The sequence below is a fragment of the Mycteria americana genome, assembly GCF_035582795.1.
Source record: "Mycteria americana isolate JAX WOST 10 ecotype Jacksonville Zoo and Gardens chromosome Z unlocalized genomic scaffold, USCA_MyAme_1.0 Scaffold_18, whole genome shotgun sequence".
Classification (NCBI taxonomy): Eukaryota; Metazoa; Chordata; class Aves; order Ciconiiformes; family Ciconiidae; genus Mycteria; species Mycteria americana.
Genome location: NW_027445436.1, coordinates 7,613,157 through 7,635,719, shown reverse-complemented (window position 1 = coordinate 7,635,719; position 22,563 = coordinate 7,613,157). Strand labels below are relative to the sequence as shown.

Here is a 22,563-nt window from a genome sequence, read left to right as displayed (position 1 = left end):
AGTCCCCAAGCAACAGCAGCCCCCACCAACCTCTATCCCCCAGTTTTATTTGCTGAGCATGATGTCATATGGCATGGAATATCCCTTTGGACAGCTGGGGTCAGCTGTCCCCTCTGTGTCCCCTCCCAGCTTCTTGTGCACCTCCAGCCTACTTGCTGGCGGGGCAGTGAGAAACAGAAAAGGCCTTGACTCTGTGTAAGCACTGCTCAGCAATAACTAAAACATCAGTGTGTTATCAACACTGTTTTCAGCACAAATCCAAAACATAGCACCATACAAGATACTATGAAGAAAGTTAACTCTATCCCAGCTGAAACCAGTACAGATACAACCAAAGTCATCAAGCTAAACTCAATCCCTGTGTAAATTCACTTTAGTGAATTCACATGAGTGAAAAACACTCATGGCATACGTAATTGCATTCATTTGGTCTCATGACTGGAAAACTTCAGGGGCAGACCTACATCTGCTTTTAATTGGTAGATCTCTGCTTGTGTTTTAAAAAAATCACAGAATCACAGAATCATATAGGTTGGAAAAGACCTTTAAGATCATCGAGTCCAACCATAAACCTAACGCTACCAAGACCACCACTAAACCATGTCCCTAAGCACCTCATCCAAATGTCTTTTAAATACCTCCAGGGATGGTGACTCAACCACTTCCCTGGGCAGCCTGTTCCAATGCTTGATAACCCTTTCGGTGAAGTAAAATTTCCTAATATCCAGTCTAAACCTCCCCTGGCGCAACTTGAGGCCATTTCCTCTCATCCTATCACTTGTTACCTGGGAGAAGAGACCGACCCCCACCTCTCTACAACCTCCTTTCAGGTAGTTGTAGAGAGCAATAAGGTCTCCCCTCAGCCTCCTTTTCTCCAGGCTAAACAGTCCCAGTTCCCTCAGCCGCTCCTCATAAGACTTGTGCTCTAGACCCTTCACCAGCTTCGTTGCCCTTCTCTGGACATGCTCCAGCACCTCAATGTCTCTCTTGTAGTGAGGGGCCCAAAACTGAACACAATATTTGAGGTGCGGCCTCACCAGTGCTGAGTACAGGGGGACAAAATGCTGCTAAATTTGTGTTCTATGCTAAAATGAAACCAATATTCATTCTAAACCTAACAAATGCAGATATTACTGATAAAATTGCTTTTGAGAGAGAGATGCATATATCAACATTCTCTAAAACTAACTTACACATAATAGAAAAAAGGCCTGTTAATTCAGTTTCTTTTATCAGGGATGGAAAATGAAATGTATTGTACTTGCCATTCATACAAACCCACAGTCTCCTTCTAGGACTACTAAAAGTGGCATCAAGTATCACATCTGACCCAGCTACTCACAAATCTTAAGAGATAGCTCTGGCAGCTATCATTTCCCAGATCCAGATCTGGTATTTAGGTTATCTGAATAGCTATTGTTTAGCAGACAACAATTCAAAAGGAATCACCTTTTACATTACCAGATATTTCTGAAATAAACTCAGAATTCATGTAAAGAACAGGTGCAAAGATATAGTAAAGGAGCCCTCCTTTTACAGTAAGAAAACAGAGACATCATAGCTACCTTTAGAGCTTGCATATTTATTGAACAAATCCTACTAAAATAGCTAAAATGCATTGGGTACTTATAGTGCATTATTAAAGACCACATTGTTACAAAAGCCTGCATTTTCAGCGGTATACAGCTGCAACTACACATAAATGCTACAAATGCTGAATATTATTTCTTGTTCTATATACATCACAGTAGATGTATCTAAACTATTGGAAAATAAAATATACAAGAAGAGGGATATAGAAAGTGGGGAAAGGAAAGAAATCTAGGAAGTGCAGTGCATGCATTGGTATTTAACAATCAGAAGCTAAACCAGAACAAAGCTTGCCCTGTAAAAGGAAGAGATAAAAGACAAGAGTTATCTAAAAAATTAAGGTGGGCTTTCAGACTGTGTCTAGCACAACAACATTCCATGAGTAGATGATACTAGTTAGCTTTGTGTTTTGTATTGTTTTGTATTCTTAGTTCTCTGGGAGCAAGACCAAAAAAGTAAAATCCACATGTTGACAGTACTTTGGAAATGTACCCTTTCCCCCTATTATCCTCTATTATATGGACTTGAAGAAGACATTAAAACTTGTTCTTTCTTTCAAAAAGGCTTTTAAAAAAGACCAAAAAAAAACCAAAAGAAATTTTGAAAGTGATGAAAAATTATTGCTTGTCTTTCTCCAAGTTAGGTGGATAGGAATCAGAAAGGAAATTTTAAGTAAATTACAGTTTTGTGATTGCTCCCACTATAACTGCATGTTTGTGAGTGTACCCTGATAGGGAATCAGTTCCTTGCTTGTATACTTTAAGTAGTTACTCACCTACAGCACTGAATAAGAAAGCCACACTGAAGACACAAGTAAACAAATCAGTCCAGTCTAAAGAACAACATTCAGAAAAACGAAGTACCAACACCTTCTCAGAACATGGAAATAAAAAAATAATACCATCAGAGCTACCTTGCCAAGGAGCATATTTAAAGTCCAAAATAGCACCATTCATCAGTGTCTCAAATCCCGTGGCAGCATCACAATCACTTACCACAAGGAAACCATGAGTTTCATGCTACTTCTATACATCAAAAGAGTACATGGATAAAATATAGAGATATACAGACAATTGCTGAAAATAAACTACTAGGATTGTTACATCTAAATGAAAAAAAAAAAAGGGGGGGGGACTCTCAGCCTCTGCAAGAAGCAGTTAGGGATGGTGGAAACAGAGAGGGCGAGCAGTTTACCAGTTGCATGCGAGCCGTGGAATTTGAGTAGTGGAAGATGTTGCTGTAGTAGAACCAGGCCTGAAGGCCCACCTGTAATGTTTGTAAACATGGATTCACAGTGTGAAATTCTGAGAGCTTTCACTTGAGTCAGAATGTTAAAAACTATTTTTATGATACACATTTATTCCACTATTATTCTCTAAAGCAAGGCTCAGAGTCCCATAGTTTCTTCTTACACTTGATGATTTACACAGAAACAATTCTTGATATATGACTCCATGACCTCATCAAACCCATAGAACCATATGTAATACAAATGGAAGAGTTATGACTGAAAAGAGTAGAGGTAATTGATTTTGGTGAAATCTTGTCCATAGCCATTTACTGGAGTCAGGAATGCCACTTCAGCCTCACTTTTCTTCTTGCGATTTACTTCCTTTGAGATAGGAAGATATCCCTGCAGAGAGGAAAAACAATATTAGACTCACTTAACTGTCAAGGCTTTAAGAAAAAACATAATATCATGAAACTCATGATGAAATCATGAGAGCTGGCTACTCTCTTGAAGCAGTTATAAAATAAAATCTAATGAACTTTCACAGTGGGGTTTTTTTAGAGAAAACTTTCATCTTAATAAACTGTTTGTTAGATGAAAGAAATTACATAAATAACTTTACCTTTGGAAATTCCCCATTCCCTGGGCTGGTTGGAAAGAGTTTCTGGCTAACCCAAATCATTAACCTTGGTTGATAAACCTGTAGTGACATAAATACATATAATTTCTTACTAACAAGAAGATATCCATTAAATGCAATCAAATGGTGTTCATGTGACAGATCACATTACTAAAACCGAAAGTCTAATGTCAGTTGAGTTTGGCCCAGAGACCTAGAGCTGTGTTTTATGCTCAGTATACATTTTTTGAGTACCCATGACAACAAGATCTGTCCCTAGAGTATTTCAACTATATTGTATATGGCAATCTGCATTCAACAGGCTTTTTCAAAGAGTATAGGATGTATCTTTTTGTAATATGGCTTTTAGAATCTCTTTAAGAAAATCTGTAATATGGCAGGATTTACACATATAAGAGGATGTCTGTTACTATTAAACTTATTTAGGATTTTGTGAGACCACATACATGCCCACTCTCTTCTGCCTCCAACTCCTGTTATACAACATCCCTGGTAAAGGACATTACAGACTACTGTCTTATTGAGGGTCTGGAGGAAGAAAAACCAGAATGAACAACTCACACAGTACACTCCTGAATTACAGCTGTGCACAGCACCACTAGCAGCCATAATTCACTGGCAAGACTAATGAAGATTATTAACTTTGCTGAAGACTGCAGGAGACAAGGGGAACACACCTTTGATAATCCTTTCACAGTGAACTACGAACTGGAACTTACTACTTTCTGAGGCCATTGAACATAGTTATAATCTGTGTTAGTGTGTTTTATATATATATATATATATATATATATCTCTGTGTTAGTACCTTATTTTTTTAGACATTAAAGGAATTCCAAAACATTATAAAGGACATGATAAAATAGCTGGCAGCAGGATTTAATTGTTATGGTACTGGCCTACAACTGCTCTGTGACAAAACGTACTATGCAACCACAGGAGAGATGATCTGGGCTGATACATTCTACCTGAGACACTAAGGAAAGAGCCCACTTTCCCTAGGTCTGCTCTGCAATCAAGAGACACTCACCCATCACAAAAATGGGTAAGATCCAAAGCAGGCCACTGACTACAGTGGGAACCTAGAGTGAATAAATGCCAATTATGATGAAGCTGCAGACCTCCTGTGCTTCAGTTTCTCAGCTTCAGGATGGGGACTGGAGCATTTCTCCATCTCGCTCTCATTAAACACTGAAGTACTCAGGTACAAGTTGCATATGACACTGAAGATTTTAAATTTATTTTCCTGCTGGGTCTGCCTACTGGGCCTTTGGTTTGTGAATTAAACTCTTTCTGCGCAGTGGCTGAATGTCAAACTGTTTCAAGCTGAACTACTTTATAAGTTACACCCTTCAAACTTGTTTGTACTTTGGGACTCAAAATTTACCTTGTCACTTAAATTCCTGGTGAACTGGCTTTTATTTACCTGCTTGCCATTGTATCTACATTGAAACCAGAGAAATGTTTTCATTTTTGTGGAGTTGCATGTTGACAATTACTAGTCACAACTGGACTAGATGCATCTTGGAGAAATTATTAGAGGATTATTTAAATCATCTTTCCAAAGAAAATCCTGAACTCTACTGTAAAGTAGGAAACAGAGGAGAGAAATTTAAAACACAGAGCCTAAGGTAGTGCCTATTCTGATAAACTCTCCTATGATTTTCCACAGTACAAAATGCAGTGCTGTCTACTGATTAAAGCATCAAATTTTATTTTATATTTTAGCTTACTATATGATCTCAGGCAAGTCAGTTAAGCTCTCTAGGTATGGCTGACATAAGGATAACTACTACACAGCACAGGGTACTCTGTGCATTCATCAGTTAATGTTCACATTGAATCTTTGAGACACTCAAATGAAAGATACCAAGTAACCCCTAAGCTCTCCTGTTATTTATAATCACTGATTACCCATCCTGCATTTATGCCTTGATTTTGTTGTTTAGTCATACCCTTTGTATGAAAATGCATGGTATGAATCAGCAATAATGGTTCAGCTCTACCACAGGACATGCTCAAACCTGCGAGTACACAAAAATGCATATTTTCCTATAGAAGGAACAAATTAGCAACAGAATACAGTATTACTCATTATAATGAATATGAGCTTCTATATTTTCTGTGAAGTCTGAGATGGATTCAAGTTATCCTATAGACCTTGTCACCCCTATTAATAATTCAGTAGGAATAAAATAAGCACCTGCAGTTAAATGACAAAAAGGAGCATCTAGACTTGAATTCATAAGAACTTAGAGGGACTACAGTTTGAGAATGGGTTTTTGGGTGGGGTAAGGAAAAGGTGTAAACTGTAAGATATACTAACAACTATGCTCCAGGGTTAAACAAAACAAACAAAAGAAAAAGAAAAAAACCCCAAATTATCTTTCACATTAATTTCCTCTATGGACAAAATATTCAGTTACTGTCCTACTTTTTTAATACCTTCTTCAAAGACATCTACTGTGGCCACCATTGGGAGATAATAATCACATGGACCTACTCCATGTGTAGTAACTGCTGTGCTATAACTGTATCAAAGTCCTTAACAGGGCAGCCAAAGGACTGTAATTACCTGTCTTTTATACAACACTGAAAGGATGGGTAATCATAGCTTGGATTTTGGCTAAATGAAGGAAGATTCTGGAATGGAAAAAAGATGCCAGTGTAGAAAAGTCCACTCAGGACTTACTACAGTCCACAAGGAAAAATAAAAAAGACATATCTTGCCATGCTACATCCTCTTTAAAATGCAGAAATTACTTAACTGTTCAGATATGCTGGTTACTAGGGTGTTATAAAGACACAGTGAGAACTTTTAGTCAATTACAGCAGCTCAAAACAACTGATATTAATGTTTCATGATGAGCCATATGGAGCAAAAAATTGCAAAGCAATGTTCCATTACAGAGTAGGATGTAAGGCTTAAAATATTCCAGCTGTTAGCATGAAGCAAACACTTCTAGATAAATGCTTTCATTGATACACACCATATTTTCATTTCTTAGTATTTCCTGCATGATTACTATGAGAGTACAGGCTTCGATAATAACAATTAACAAAAATAACAATATTGGAAAATAACAATAAATAACAAAAATAATCAGGATTCAAAAAAGAATTGGACAGATGGACTGAAAACTAAAGTACCTGCAAGTCTAGATAATGTATAAGAGCAGTATGCTGACTCAAACCGATAGCCTCAGTGTTTGATAATCATTAGTAAAAAACCAAGTTAGTAAACTTCATCCATAAACTATTGGAGTGGATCACTCCTAAACATCTGACTAACAACATTATATGCCTTAGAAGCATTATTTTCTGGCAGAACATGTGATACACAAAAACATTCACTCCCATTTTAATAAGTCAGGGGAAAAGAAACCCACTGATCTGGTAGGTGCCGTGTGAGACTGTTCTGCAACAACAAAGCAGTTCTGCCTTAGAAATTGAGGCCAACTTCAAATATGGAAGATAGTTTTAACTTTTTTAGCCTCTGTTTTCTTAAAAGTCTAAAAAAAATATCAAAATTAAGAATAAAAATCAGAAAAAGCAAAGGTAGAGGAAAATAAATGCCCAATTGATTTACCAGCTATTACAGAATCAGGAATGCAAAACTACTTACTGCTACTTTGTTCAAAATCGGAAGGATTTCTGAGAGTAAGGTCTTCTTTTCTCTGTTCAACAAACCAAGAATCCTCTTTTTGCTATTGCAAGGGCTCTGTTTAACCAGCATTTCAAAACCCTAACATCTATTGCAGTCTACAACTTCCTCAAGGGGAGCAGGGGAAGGGGAAGTGCTGATCTCCTCTCTCTGGTGACCAGAGATAGGACATGAGGAAATGGAATGAAGCCGCGTCAGGGGAAGTTCAGATTGGACCTTAGGAAAAGGTTCTTCACTGAGAGGGTGGTTGGTCACCGGAACAGGCTCCCCAGGGAAGTGGTCACGGCACCAAGCCTATCAGAGTTTGAGGAGCGTCTGGACGACACTCTTAGTCATATGGTTTAGTTTTAGGTAGTCCTGCGAGGAGCAGGGAGTTGGACTCGATGATCCTTATGGGTCCCTTCCAACTTGAGATATTCTATGATTCTATGATTCTATTCTTCCATTTTGAGCTACTGGTCCTCTTATAAAGCTTCTTCCTTTTTATGAGCAATAGAAAGGGAGCACAAAGTTTTGCCCATCTTCAAAACTGATATGTAAAATAATTGTAAAAGAGCTGGACTAAATCTACTGTATCAGTCACAACAAAATGCTAAAATTAATTTCTTGCTCCCTGTTCTTCATTCGTACACATCAAGAGCATCTATCAAACAGTCAGATACATTCATCAGGAAAAAGAACAGACTTAAGATATCACAAATGTAGGTTTTTAGTACAATGAGCACACTCCTGTTAAGCATTTCCAAGGTTTTTATATTTAAGAAACAAACAAGGAAAGCCCCCACAGTTACTTTTTCTATCTTTTTTTCTTTTCTTTTTACCATGACTGAATTCCTGTTCATCAAGTCTCATTCTGATATGCAGGAGTTCAATTCCACTGTAGTCTGGAATTCTGACCTACGAGCTTGACAAAGAAAACAAACTGCTCCAATTACAACAGGAATCACCTTTTGACAAGTTTCAGATAAGTTGTTTATCATGTAAACCAGTTCTTTGGAAAACAAAGAAACAAAAACCTGATGAAACGTTCTCAAGAAATTCCTAGTTCCAAAGAAAAGGTCACCAACTCTAGTAATTCTTCACTAGCCGACTTAGAAAAAAAGCAAAAAAAAGACAAGCTTTACTAGATGGATTAGTAGTTTAACAGCAGACACAAATGGCCACATGCTGAGGAACAGAGGAGTAAAATGAAACATGTATATGTTGAAGAAAAGGAAAAAAAGTGGCAGCACACTTCTTTCATGGCATGCTCTTCCCCTCTGCAGTGCACTAAAACTTCACCGATGCAGTTCTGAGGACTGAGGGCCCTGCGCTTCTTTAGCAGCACATAATCCAGAATGGAGAGATGTTGTCCTCATACCATGCTCCTGTGGGGACAAACCATATAGCCAGAAAGGAACACTGCTCCTCATTTCCATATCTACATTCCTTTCAAGTAGTTAAGAGATTTTTTCATCACTGTTCCTCTGTGTTGCAATGACGCAAATCAATGGTATTAAAGCTCCTGGAGAAAAGGTTGTAGATTTTTTTTCTTTTTTGGCTGGTCTCAGCATCACTGAAAGTGTCTAGCAGATTTTCTTTCCCAGTTAAGTTGAGTCCTGATGCATTTTCTTGTGCAAAAATTATAACATAGTTCCCTGCTAAGTGGAAACAGCTATTTCTTTGCAGTATCTTAAGTTTCTTAGTTACCAGCTGGTTTGAGCTGCAATGACTTTTCCCAGCATATAGTACCATCCACTTTTCAATCCCCCAAATGCAACCTACTACAGTAAAAAGTTCTATTTAAAACCAAGAGCCCACCATCACCATCCAGATGCACAAACAGAGCCTTCACTAAAAATCTTATTTCACTGCTACTTGAATATCAGATAAATCATTCTGTTAAAAAACTAATTCATTTTAAACAAAATTGGAAGAAAAACTTGTGCTAGGATCAATGCATGTTTTATCATTAACTTCAGTGCAAGAGGTAAACTAGTGCTCCCATCTACAGTAGTTTATTTTTAACATTGTGAGAGGAACATTATGAAAGCATATGATTAACATCCACCATGTTCCAAACCTAGTGTGCAAGATTTAATACATATAGCAACTGTCAGCTGAATAGTTGCTGCTTCTCAGAGTTTAGTTGGATGGCAGTCTGCTATCAATCAACTTTTGCCTTCTGAATCTTCTGGAGAGAGAAACACCAGTATAACATCAAGAGTGCTCATCATTACTCCTTATTTCAAAGACTAAGTCACTGAAGTTTTGATTCTTTATTATATTTAAGAAGCTGTAGTCACAATCAAGTGGGATGTTGCTATCTTGAAAGGCTGATTTAGAAACAGGCTCAGTGAGGAGGCTTTCCCTATTAAACTAACAGAAACCACAAGTTTACCAAGTTAAAATGCAAACTTAATTAACCATTTAAAAACAATGTGAACAACTGGTTTAGCAGGTGTGAGGTCTCCTGACTTTGCCAACTTGATTGGGTTTTTTTGTGTGGCTCTGCATCACAAGTCTGAGCCTCTGCTTGAGGTACAGCAAGTTATCTCAAAATAACCTGTCTTCACATTTTAAATATACTGTTAGGGTAGCTCTAGCAATCCTACTTTCCAGATTAGTGCCAGGAACATTAAAAAATGAGTGGAGAAAATAATTTAGCACTAAATGAGACAAGTAAGCTTTTGCTTGCATTCCCCTCTCCACACTCTAGATGAATTAGCAAGTTTATTCATTAGGGTTTCTTTGCAGTCCTTGTTCATCACGTCCTCAGTTTCTGTCAGTTTCACAGAATAGGATGTCATCTGCTTCTTCTCTACATGACATAAGGAAGTAACTTTAGAAGTAATTTTCCTAGGTTTAAAATACAAATTATTTCATATAAATCCATCTTCCATAGTTTCTTTCTCCCTTCTTAAAGCTTGTATTCTTCAGGTGAAATTGAAGTGTATGCTTCCATGTAGCCTCCTACCTTGGCTCATCTACATCAGCTTCTTCAAAGTACTCACTCCTGTTTTCATCCATAATATAATTTATAGTTTGCATCTTTTATATATGTATTTACAGCTTCCTATGACATGTATAAGAAAGTTATCTGAGTAATTGCACAAAATTGACTAAAAATATGATTTTAAGACCATACAGCAATACAATATCTTCAATTCAGGGGAGGGAAATAGAAGAAGGAGAGAGAGAAAAAAAAAAATTCTGTGAAAACCTTCTAGCTATCTTTTTCAAATGTCATAACTTCTTCAGCTTTGCAAATGGCCGTACTGTGTTGCTGGGATCAACTCCCTGTCACCTGGAAAACAGAGTCTGACTAGATGGTATCCTCATGAATTTCTGTGGGATTTCTGGATGTGCCACCACCTGGCTGGAGCTATACAGTGCAGCCCACACAGGTCCTTCATGTGCCACAGGCAGAGAGGTTGTACAGAAGCAGAGGTGGGCAATGTGTCCCTCCCTTTGGCTTCTGAAGGTGAAATGCTGGCATTCAGAAGGGTTTGCATATTACGCTGAAGTTTTAAACCATTCAGATGTGGACACTTAACACGAAATAAGATGCAGTCATTATTTTAGTTGTTTCTAGCTAAATTAGTGACTACTTGTGCTTTTAAAAGTGTTCTTTCTTTACAAGAAAGACGAGACCTAAACATAGGTATCTATACCTTCCTAATTATGAAAATTAAGGCCACAGATTTGAAATGTTTAGCTGGTATTATTTATTTTCTGAAAAGAAACATCGCAACTGCAGTACAAAGAATGTTTCTTCTGTTCATGATGATTCAGAGAATAGAAAGGAAAATTTACATCTGCGTGTTTGATATTTCCTGATTTTAAGGGAACATTTTTGATACAGAATTTTAGGTTAAAAACATTGCTTCTGGGAGCCCCAGTGTACACTGAAAATTGAGCTATTGACCTAAATAAGAAATTAACATTATTTTATTTTGTTTAGGATCATTTGTAGATCAGGTAAAATGTTTATTTCCCCAAAGCTAGTAAGCTTTAATTTCTGCTAATGTTTTAATTTTTGTTGAGGTCTAGTATATCAAGTTGTTGTGCCTGGTAATTCTATATATTGGTTTCACAAATGTTAATGTATTCTTAATCATGTTTTCTTCTGCCCAGGTCTACCAGTCAACCTACCAGTCTATTCCCAATCTAATGTTACCTCAAAGGTATAAGAAAAGGAAACCTACATCAAGCATTTTGCATTGATTTTTACAGACTGTCAAAACATGTCACAATGTTATTCATGTCAGCATTTCTCTGAGGCTTTGAGTGTTTACATATTAAAAAATCCTTCTTCTTTGTGATACTGGAGACATCTGTCCAGTCAGTGCTTTCAATTTTGTCTCCATTTTAAATTGTTTTAGAGTAACTTTTTTCTTGTGTTCTGATTCTGCTCTCTCACTTTACTTGTTACATCAGTGTGATTCTGCCTACTGCTGTGACTGGGTTTATGAAAGGCAGGTCCTGCTTGACTAACCTGATCTCCTTCCATGACAAGGTGACCCACTTAGTGGATGAGGGAAAGGCTGTGGATGTTGTTTAACTGGACTTTAGCAAAGCCTTTGACACCGTTTCCCACAGCATTCTCCTGGAGAAACTGGCTGCTCATGGCTTGGACAGGCATACTCTTCGCTGGTTAAAAAACTGGCTGGATGGCTGGGCCCAAAGAGTTGTGGGGAATAGAGTTAAATCCAGTTGGCGGCCGGTCACAAGTGGTGTTCCCCAGGGCTCAGTTTTGGGGCCAGTCCTGTTTAATATCTTTATCAATGATCTGGATGAGGGGGTCGAGTGCACCCTGAGTAAGTTTGCAGATGACACCAAGTTGGGCAGGAGTGTTGATCTGCTTGAGGGTAGAAAAGCTCTACAGAGGGACCTGGACAGGCTGGATCGATGGGCTGGGGCCAATTGTATGAGATTCAACAAGGCTAAGTGCAAGGTCCTGCATTTGGGTCGCAACAACCCCATGCAACGCTACAGGCTTGGGGAAGAGTGGCTGGAAAGCTGCCAGGCAGAAAAGGACCTGGGGGTGTTGGTTGACAGCTGCCTGAATATGAGCCAGCAGTGTGCCCAGGTGGCCAAGAAAGCCAATGGCATCCTGGCTTGTATCAGGAATCGTGTCGCCAGCAGGACTAGGGAAGTGATTGTGCCCCTGTACTCAGCACTGGTGAGGCCGCACCTCAAATACTGTGTTTAGTTTTGGGCCCCTCACTACAAGGGAGACACTGAGGTGCTGGAGCATGTCCAGAGAAGGGCAATGAAGCTGGTGAAGGGTCTAGAGCACAAGTCTTATGAGGAGCGGCTGAGGGAACTGGGACTGTTTAGCCTGGAGAAAAGGAGGCTGAGGGGAGACCTTATCACTCTCTTCAACTACCTGAAAGGAGGTTGTAGAGAGGTGGGGGTCGGTCTCTTCTCCCAGGTAACAAGTGATAGGACGAGAGGAAATGGCCTCAAGTTGCACCAGGGGAGGTTTAGACTGGATATTAGGAAATTTTACTTCACTGAAAGGGTTATCAAGCATTGGAACAGGCTGCCCAGGGAAGTGGTTGAGTCGCCATCCCTGGAAGTATTTAAAAGATGTATGTAGATGTAATAAATGATGTAGATGTAGCGCTTAGGGACATGGTTTAGTGGTAGACTTGGCAGTGTTTGGTTTGCAGTTGGACTCGATGATATTAAAGGTCTTTTCCAACCTAAATGATTCTAAGACATGCACTTTAATGTTGCAGAGCCCCTTGCTGCAGGAAAGGATACTGGTAGAGACTAAGTGCTCAGAGTAGGCATGCTTTTCCACCAAGAGGTGTCTTAAGTGACTACTGGCCTCCAAAAGTGAGCAAGTATGGTATTGAGGAGGGCAAATACACAACCTAATCTAGCTTGAGTATAGTCACCACATTCCTGCCAAATTCTTCAGCTGGTAAGAACTCCTCAACAGAAACTTCAGTTGTCTTCTGGCATACATGACTGAATGAGGCTAGTTATAGAGAACACTTTGTTCTTCCCTGGAGAGAAATCCTCCCTCCCCACACCACCTGAGTGTAATGCAATTTTCTGGCAGAGATAAATTTGCATTTTTCTGTACTAGTCAGGATTAATATAGCTTGTGTGCTACAAGTGGTCTCAAGCTGCTCATTTTCTACATTAAGCATGCAAAAACCATTGCAAAGCATTGTTAATATTTAACATGCATATGAAGAAAAAGAAATCAAGTGGTACATTGTGAACACTGTCATAAATGCTCATCCAACTTCTGACTGAATTCATGAATTTAACAAAGATACCCATTACTAGAGTATCACACTCCTTGGAAGGAAAAGAATTGCAAATATTTTTCCAAAATAATAAGAAGATAGAAATGTATGTTATATTAAAAGTTCCATTAACCAATAAAACAATCACAGAATCGCAGAATCACAGAATCGATGAGGTTGGAAGGGACCTCTGGAGGTCATCTTGACAAACCCCTCTGCTCAAGCAGGGCCACCTAGAGCCAGTTGCCCAGGACTGTGTCTAGACAGATTTTTTAATATCTCCAAGGAGGTGAGACTCCACAACCTCCCTGGGCAACCTGTTCCAGTGCTCAGTCACCTTCACAGTAAAAAAGTCTTTCCTTATGATCAGACAAGAACCTCCTGTGTTTCAGTTTGTGCCCATTGCCTCTGGTCCTGTCATCAGACACCACTGACAAGAGCCTGGCTACCTCTTCTTTGTACCCTCCCTTCAGGTATTATACGCATTGATAAGATTCCCCCTGAGCCTTCTCTTCTCCAGGCTAAACAGTCCCAGCTCTCTCAGCCTTTCCTCATAGGAGAGATGCTCCAGTCTTTTAATCATCTTCGTGGCCCTTTATTGGACTCTCTCCAGTATGTCCATGTCTCTCCTATACTGGGGAGCCCAGAACTGGACACAGTACTCCAGGTGTGGCCTCACCAGTGCTGAGTAGAGGGGAAGGATCACCTCCCTCCACCAGCTGGCAATACTTTGTCTAATGCAGCCAACTGTCTAACGCAAACAACTGTGAACTACTTCATTCCACCAATAAATTTCAGTGTATGGACTCTGAAACTATAAAACATTACAAAAATCAAAATACAAATATGCCAAACTCAAAAAACAATGCAACCCAACACCTTTTTGTGTTAATTTTGTTTGCCTGTGTACTGCAATGGCAGCTTTTCTTATTTTACTTAAGATATTAACATACACACACAGAAAAACAATTATAACGGGCCTGAGTATTAAAATGATATTTAAGTTTTCAGTCAATTATTTTGTTTCTGTTCTTGTTGCTTTATTTAATTATTTAGCTGAGAAATTAAGGGTAAGAAAATTTACCAGTATTTCCAGAGGATTTTTTTCTGCCAACAGTAATAGGGTTATTTACTTGTACCCTTTAATGTTGGAAGCTTTGTCACAGATATATTCTTGTCAAAATAAAGAAAGATTTGTTCCTCTCTAACTTAATCTTTTTGAGTAGCTGTATGATGGCAATGTGTGCTTTCTAAACATCAACGTTTTAAGAATTCTTTCTGATAATGTGCATATTAAGCCAAGGCTTATACTACCTTCAGTGAGAATATACAAATTTCTTTGAATTTTTTTTTAACATATATGCCACAAAGGTGTGCTATGCAAGTAGACAGACAAGAAGGTTACAGTTAACAAAATTAATCCAGAAACATTTCTTCTTGCAGGATGAAAAAAATGTTACATATTTTGAAGGTGGTTTTTTTAATGCAGTACTTACAGAAGGAAACATCAGCAACCCACAGAGGACCATCTACATAGGGATTCATTCAGTAGTGCTACAGTGAATTTGCCAGATCAGAAGCCTAAATTGAATTTTGTGTAATATTCAAACAATGATTCATAGTATCATTCCACATTAAACATTTGAAAAGAACATTTTTGCACCTTTACAGATTGCACCCTCAACCAATATGGTTTAATAAAGCATCAGAGTGAAAAAATCTTTGAAATAAAAGGAAAATACAAACATTTTAAAATATTTTATTAAAATATCCTGTCCCAGTCAATGATACTAACTGAATTATTTTTATGAGGTTGTTCTAGGACTGTTAGGTGTAGTCTCTCTTTCTTTAGGCATACACACAATGCTCAGAGCTCAGGTGTGGGGCAGCAGTATTATGATGCAAAAAATTTGTTTATTGGTGAAAGCTTTTGCTCCCAACACTTGAAAAGCAGTGTCATGACTGCATACTATTACAAGTTGTATATTAATTCTTATTTCTGATTTTTCAAGATTTCAGCCTCAGTGATAAAGGTTCAATAAAGATTTGTCCTGGAAAAAGACAAAGTATTATTTAAATCTCCAATTCCATGTGTCAACACTGTCCTGTTCAGATACAGTATGCTGGTGCACAATTATAAAATGATAGCATCTGGAGTGTGCATGTTTGTGACTGTGTAGACTCCCATATATATAGCTACTTTGCTTTTAAATGTGCATATGAATTCTACCACAGAAATACCCACAGTATCTGCTTTGGACAATGACTTTTTTTTAAACTCCAAATTGTTCTAGCCATAATCAAGTAAAGGTGCTTTTTCTACACAATTGAACAGCTGAATTAGCAAAAGTATTGCAAAAAGTGAGCTTTTATTTCTGCTTATTTATTTTGTGAGTTAGGAAGGCCTTAATTCTCCCTAAGTTTTCAGTAATCAAGTATTGTAGGACAAATTGCATCAAATGTATTCTTCATGTACAATACATAAGCACACTAAAAAAGCACAATATACACATTCAGATGGCCAAAACTGCTTAACTATCATACCTCTCAGTAACTTCTCTTGACCAAATTCTGCCCATGGCTACATATAAACAGAAAAGGATCCGATATATTCCTAAAGCTCCTATGCAGTTCTGAACTACCATAAAGGAGAATTCAATTCCAGTTCCAGACTCAGTAATAATCAACAAAGTAGTATAAGTTTTCTCATGCCAGAATCAGGAGTTACATTTGTCCAGTGTTTATCTAGTATTAGGTTGGACTTAATGTCTCATCCTAGTATCGCATTCTTCTTATTCCTCAGAGCATATAAAAGGTATATAACAATGTTTGCCTCTGTCAGACCAATCCCAGGCTCTAGTTTCCATAGATTATCCTAAAGCTATGAACAGTTGTTCCAACTAAAATGAAGTCATTTTATAGACACAGAAAATTACAGAATATGTAAAAGTATCTGCAAATAACCCACTGGAAAAAGGTTCTTAAATGGGTAAGTTGGGATGAAATCTTAAATATAAGCTTTCTCATATACATATCTTCAATTAACTTAAATGATGTTATACATTTCCTTATGAACTGCAAAAAAGAAATGGGATGATGATTTTTTCCCTTTATCCAAATGCAGGTTGTCATTTCTTTCTCTGACTTAATGAAAAAAAGCTTTCCCCCAATTGTCTTTCTCTCCAAGAGGCCACCATCCTATTTTTCTCTTTTTTTCCAAGTAAGATTATAAAATGCAGAGAATGCAAATGATAAAATAACCTCATAACTGATCCAGTTCAGACAAGGATACACTACAGGAAATGTTCAAACCAAACGACCTCCCTTTAGGGTCTTTTGCTTTGGGATGATGTAGCTATACTGTACAATACCTAGCCTCTGAGATTCCACAGCACTAGTGCTTTAGAAGAAAGCCATCTAATCATGGTAAGTCAGAAGTAAAATAATGAGCTGCTCTAGAATATTTTTTTTCTTTATTTTCAGGTAGGTCAAAATTAAATTATAAGGGATGTATCTGTTTACTGATATGTGCTTTTATTAGTTAGTGATAAACCTGCCATTTAAATTCCTTAGCACCTGCACTGCAAACTCTCAGTATTAAACTAGAAGTCCAGAAATGAACTGCAATGGGAACAGGGGGAAAAGGACACACTGGAGTGCTTTAAAAGAAAACAAACAGATCACTTTGTTTTTAAAGAAAGAAATCAAACAGGCCTTTTATACAGTTCACAAAAAAGGTCTTTAAAAAGTTCCTTAAAAAAGTCTTTCCTGGTTTTGCTAAAAGTCTTCTCGGAGGTCACAGAAAACTGGACAGAAAACTGACTGGAGGTCACAGAAAACTTTGTACATTATGACAAAGAACACTTTCCAGGAAGGTGGTATACTGAAATTCTAACATTTTAAATAAAAAAAAAAGTTTTAAAAAAATCATCTCGGGACTTTATAGATTGCAAAGAAATATAAAAGGTTCCTTCTTTCTTCAGGGAGCGCTTTGTAAGCAAATAAATTTTACACAATTAAGAACAGATCCTTAAATGTCAGATGTTCTTGTGTACGATGGCTCAAAATATCCATGAGTTAAAATTGTCAGAACAATACAAAGTACAATCTTTTGCCTTTTTATTTGTCTTTAAATTATTGATTATGTTAATATTATACAGCTCCAAGAAAGATTTATTGACCAGGTATGAGCAAATCATAATTCTAAGTCTAGGAAAAAGAGAAGCAGCATTGAAAACTAACCTTCTACAGTGCTTGTTTTTACTTGTAAGGAGTTTAAGAAATACTTTATGGAATAAAACATTAAGAAACAGAAGTTAAAACAGTGGAGTTAAACCAAGTATTAATTTGTTCTCACTCAACAAGCTTATTCTAGCCACTTTTAATTTTACTGTAAGTGTAACTAAATAATTAATGTACCTCCAGTTTAGCAAAGGAAATAGTTTGATTTTTTCCCCTTTATATAGTTTAGTTCAGCCTGGTGAAATGTAACAGCTAAATTCTCAATGACCAGTGAAAGCAGAATACAGCCTTTGCATATGTTGTTATATTTTTAAAAAGTAAAAACTTTGACAATTATGTATTTCAGCGTAGAAAGTGTTGATTACTTAAATATGCAAAGAAGAATCTTTCCTGCAAATTAGAATGGCTAAGGAGACACTTGGAATAAATACAAGAACTATGCCAAAGACAAGTGTGTCCACTACTGCAAAGAAAGTATGTCAGTGGTCTGACTTCATTATATTTAGTATTATTGTGCCAAAAATGGTGGTAGGGGAAGAGAGTCTGCCAAGTCTCATATTTTAAGCAACCTTGTAAACTGGGGCAAAATCTAGTCTTTCTTAGATTGAAATTCTGATCAACAATCACTTTTGGATAGTTTTAAGTTGTATTTTATGTTCTGGCCTGGAGGCTGGCTTTACAAAAGCAAGGTTCCTGTAGCAGTCAGTGAAATCAGTTTTGTAAAGCCAGCCTCCAGGCCAGAACATAAAATACAACTTAAAACTATCCGAATGCAGAAAATCAAATGTAATAACCCATTTATTTAGTTTCCCTATTGTTAGTTCTGCAGTGTAACATAAATTAAACTTTTATTTGGCTGTTTTTGAAAAGTTTTTTATTTGTTGTGAAAATCCCTAATTCCAATTTTGTTTTGTGATTGTTGATCAGATTTTCAATCTAAGAACCATCTGCTAGTAAAAAACAATGTCTATTTTATGCCCAACAAAACCTGAAATAATTTAATTCCATAGATTGTCATATATTACACATAACAGCCTGCATACCATCTCAAAATGTGGGCTCATTATCACTTTGGTGTTGGTAAGAAGTTTCCTTATCCAATATTCCACGGTTGTGTGAACAGAATATATTTTAACATGATTTCTATTCACAGTGAATAGAAAAACAGAATCAGAAAATCGGAATAGAAAATTTAAGTGAATCGTTTCCCTTTTAATTCCCCACCCCCAACTATTCATTTATATATGGATGAGCAAAGCATTTTGGTAAAAGTAGATTCCAAAATAGACTAAAACTCCAGAATTTGCAAGTTTATTTTTGCAGATAGGAATGCTATAAAACAAGGAGCCAAACAGAAAAAAAGCCATATAATAGATTACATATTTTTTTATTTTAAACATTCTTTGCTTCATCCCCCTCTCCCAAGTCAAAACAACTCCAAAGACTGAGACAATTATAATAATTTATGCAATTAATTACACCCCACCTTTATAAGACTATGTCCTTGAGAGCCTTGCACTTTGGAAAATATTTTGTGCTAATACACACCCTATGCAATGCTACTTCAGAGAAACTGTCGCCCCTGTAGAAATTAGCAGATTTTTTGACTATGAAAGTAGTATGATGTAGCACCCAAAATATATCACATTTATGTCAATATATGTATTCAGACATACTTCAGTAATAGTTGCATCTTCAATCAAGAACGTTATATGACTACAGAGCATCTAATCTACCTAATTCTGCTTACCTTACATATCCTTTTCATAAAAAATTATTTTCTTTGTTCTGCTGACTGAGACATATAACCATTCTCAGAGAATACCATATATAGAGAACGTTTAGATGTATAATGTTTCATCATTAAAATTAGGTATTCATCAGCAGTAGTAGCTCACTATAAAAAATGGGCCAGCAAACCAGTAAAAATATAAACATAATTAGTAGTGAAGGAAATTAATAACTGCTGCAATACTGTTCAATAAATACATTCCAACTAAGTGTTTATAAGTTCAGTTAGGCTGAGGCCTATCCTTTTTTTCTGGAACAGATTCCTACCACAAATAAAGGCTATCCTTCTGGAAAATTTATTAAATAATAAGAAAAATTAGTTGGCATCTTATTTACTTCCCTGACAGAATAACATTAAATGTTTCATTTACTAAATGCAATTACTTATTTCTTCTTTTTTTTGGGGGGGAAGGTGGAGGTGAAATTATTGGATATTGCTTTGTCTGTATGTATTCCTACATGTTATACATGTTATACATAAAAAATACATGTGTATTTTTTCATACTTTGCTAAATACTTTTCATTTTTTAAATAAGCTAATTATTCTTCTTTATGCTAATTATTCTTATTCTTCTCTATTCTTAATTCTTCTTCTTAATTCTTCTTCTTTATTCTTCTTCTTTATTCTTCTTCTTTAAATAAGCTAATTATTCTTCTATAAGCTAATTATTCTTCTTTGTGCCTTACTGCACAAAGAAGGATTTCAGTTTTTTATTCAAAAAACTCATGAAAATCAAAGATCCAACATATGGAGGTTTCCAGAGTACATCAATCATTGTATGGCAAATCCCCGTAATCTCAAAAAGTATGTCTTATGTGGGTCATATTTATAAATGGGTGTTAGGAATAGGGAAAGAAGGTTTGTGTTTATATAAAAAATTACTGATTCTTTGGTAAAGCAACTAACTCTTACCATTTTTAGATTCTGTTAAGTCTTTGGATTGCAGTTTCTCTCAAGTAGCGCAAGGAGAACAATCTGAAAATAATTTAAGAAAAAAAGAAAAAACCATGTAATTCCAAGCATCAACATTTTAAAGGCTTTTTGCCAGTATAATAGTGAATGAGCCAAGTATAAGCTTTAGTGATTAAGATTAAAGTCATGCAAATTATTCTAACCAGATCTTCTATCATGCTTATCTGCACTTCAGTGGTCCGTAGGCTTAAATATAGGACAAAAGAATCCCTGGTACCTGGATTTGCAAACCCCTATGCTATTCTTAGCAGTTCGTACCTCTCTGAAGAGCACTATACTTAATGGTTAACACACTTAAAAATCACCCAAGTGGACAAAAATCCATCGTCCTATGCTTACCGTAAAGGTGGTCCATTGTTCCCAGGCATACTACAAAGTGTTGGGGGTTTTGCAATTAAGAAACAAGTATAATAGTGTCAGGCTTTCACAATGCAATGGCCCAGAGAGTAGGCATTTTTGGAAATGACACTGCATTACATAACCTACAGTTTTCTCTCCCTTTATTCCACACATACACACTCCTACTTTAAATAGGGAGGGGGGGGGGAAAAAAGAGTAGGTGCTATCTCATTTAAATGTCACCTTAAATTTCTACTCTCTTAATTGACTGTATTTGTAGCATAACTCCTTTATCAGTTTTCATATAGTGACAAAAATTAAAGTTCTCTTCTACTGATTATATATTTCTTACCTATAGTGTGTATGTATGAAATGTAATTAGGTATGAGTCATATTTACATACAAACACATACATACAGATTGGATATAAAATTGCAAACTTATATCTATAGGTGTACGCAGAAACATTTGGAAGAAAGCACATCACTAAATGTACACCAAAATGCATTTGTTTTGTTGTTGTTGTTTGGGTTTTTTTGTTTGTTTTTTTTTTCAAAAGAGCCACTCAAAATTTAACTGCTGCATATGCAAAAATGCAGAAGGCTGTTGCAAGAATGACTGCTTTCTAAAAATAAGCCCCAGCAGCCTGAGAGGAATCCAGTGACAGGGCAGAGAAGAGGGAGATTTGCTTTACAAGGGAGAAGAGACGAGACGGAAAACCAATCTGAGAGCCTTTCATGCATGCTAAAAAAGCAAAGTGCATTATGTTCAAAAATGCATTTTGGTGTTTTGAATTGCAAGAGTGGAAAAAAAAAATCCCAACAGATTTAGAAAACCACTTCACATCTTCCCTTGACTGTGTGCAGAAAAATCCCCAGCCTAGAAATCCAGCCTTAAAGGATAAAGACAAACAGTTAAATATATATACTGCACGTTTCTCATCTTCTTTAAGAAAGCCTATTTGAAAATGTGCACTGAAGGGGGGGGGGGGGGGGGGAGGGGGGAGTCAAACTGCAGCAAAGTCCAGCTAAGGACGAAAGGAAAGGAAAAGAAACAAAGAAAGAGAGAATTTAAAAAAAAAAACACAAACAAAAAAACCCCCAAACACAACTGTGGATTGGAATTGCATATACTTACAGACAAAAGCCCCAGCTCCCTGCTCACTTTCTGTCCTTTCTACATGATCTGAAACACAAATGTGGATTAAAAAAAGGGCAACATGCTACAGAATGGAATTTATAGTTGGGGGAGTGGAGAGAGGGTAGGGGGTGTGGGAAGAATGACTGCACCTCTTCCAAAGTGCAGCCTTCAAGAAAAAAAGAAAAAGGGGTGGGGGTGACTGGGGGAAAGTCTCTCTCCTTCTCTCTCAGGATGGGTTTTGGCTGCCAGTGCTGGTTATATTGAACAATGAGCTAATTCTGATGGTAGCTAGCTGGCTGTGAGCTCACCCCCCTCTCCTCCCATCCCCTCCTTACACATACACACTCCCCCTACTTGCCCGCCCGCCTGCTTCCCCCCGCCCGCTGCTGCTGAGCCAGACTGCTTAGTCTGCAATAATCCGCAGTCCCACGCTCCCCAGCTGTCTGGGAGCCAGGGCAGCGCCCGCCCCGCCGCGGGCCGTGCTCCGCCGGCCACCGCAGCCGCGGGCAGGGCCGGGGCCGGGCGGCGTTAGCGCCCCCCAAGGCGCAGAGCTGCCACCACCCGCAGCGCTGAGGGGCGGAGGGGAAGTCATTGGCATGCCCGTCTGTTGGTGTGCCGGCTGTTAGTGTCCCCCCGCGCGGGCGGGGCCTAGTGCTCTCCTCACAGCAGGGACTTGGGCGGCGGCCAGGCGCGGAGCGGGGCCA

The 22,563-nt window shown here is 37.6% G+C and overlaps 1 protein-coding gene across 1 annotated transcript; it reads right to left on the bottom strand.

Moving 5' to 3' along the window:
- Positions 1 to 1,579: 1,579 nt before the first annotated feature.
- LOC142402934 (neuronal regeneration-related protein-like) lies at positions 1,580 to 22,143 on the bottom strand. Its single transcript, XM_075488911.1, has 5 exons — positions 22,009 to 22,143; positions 21,857 to 21,904; positions 20,321 to 20,383; positions 3,444 to 3,521; positions 1,580 to 3,223 (listed from the first exon to the last, which is right to left on the bottom strand). Exons 3-5 carry the CDS (start codon positions 20,321 to 20,323, stop codon positions 3,092 to 3,094), a joined length of 213 nt encoding a protein of 70 aa, XP_075345026.1. The 5' UTR covers positions 20,324 to 20,383; positions 21,857 to 21,904; positions 22,009 to 22,143; the 3' UTR covers positions 1,580 to 3,091.
- Between the last annotated feature and the right edge of the window lie 420 nt (positions 22,144 to 22,563).

Excerpts from the sequence above, each read along its gene's own strand:
- LOC142402934 (XM_075488911.1), bottom strand. Across the intron at positions 3,224-3,443 it reads GGAATGGGGAATTTCCAAAG|GGATATCTTCCTATCTCAAA; the intron begins GTAAAGTTATTT and ends TCCTCTCTGCAG.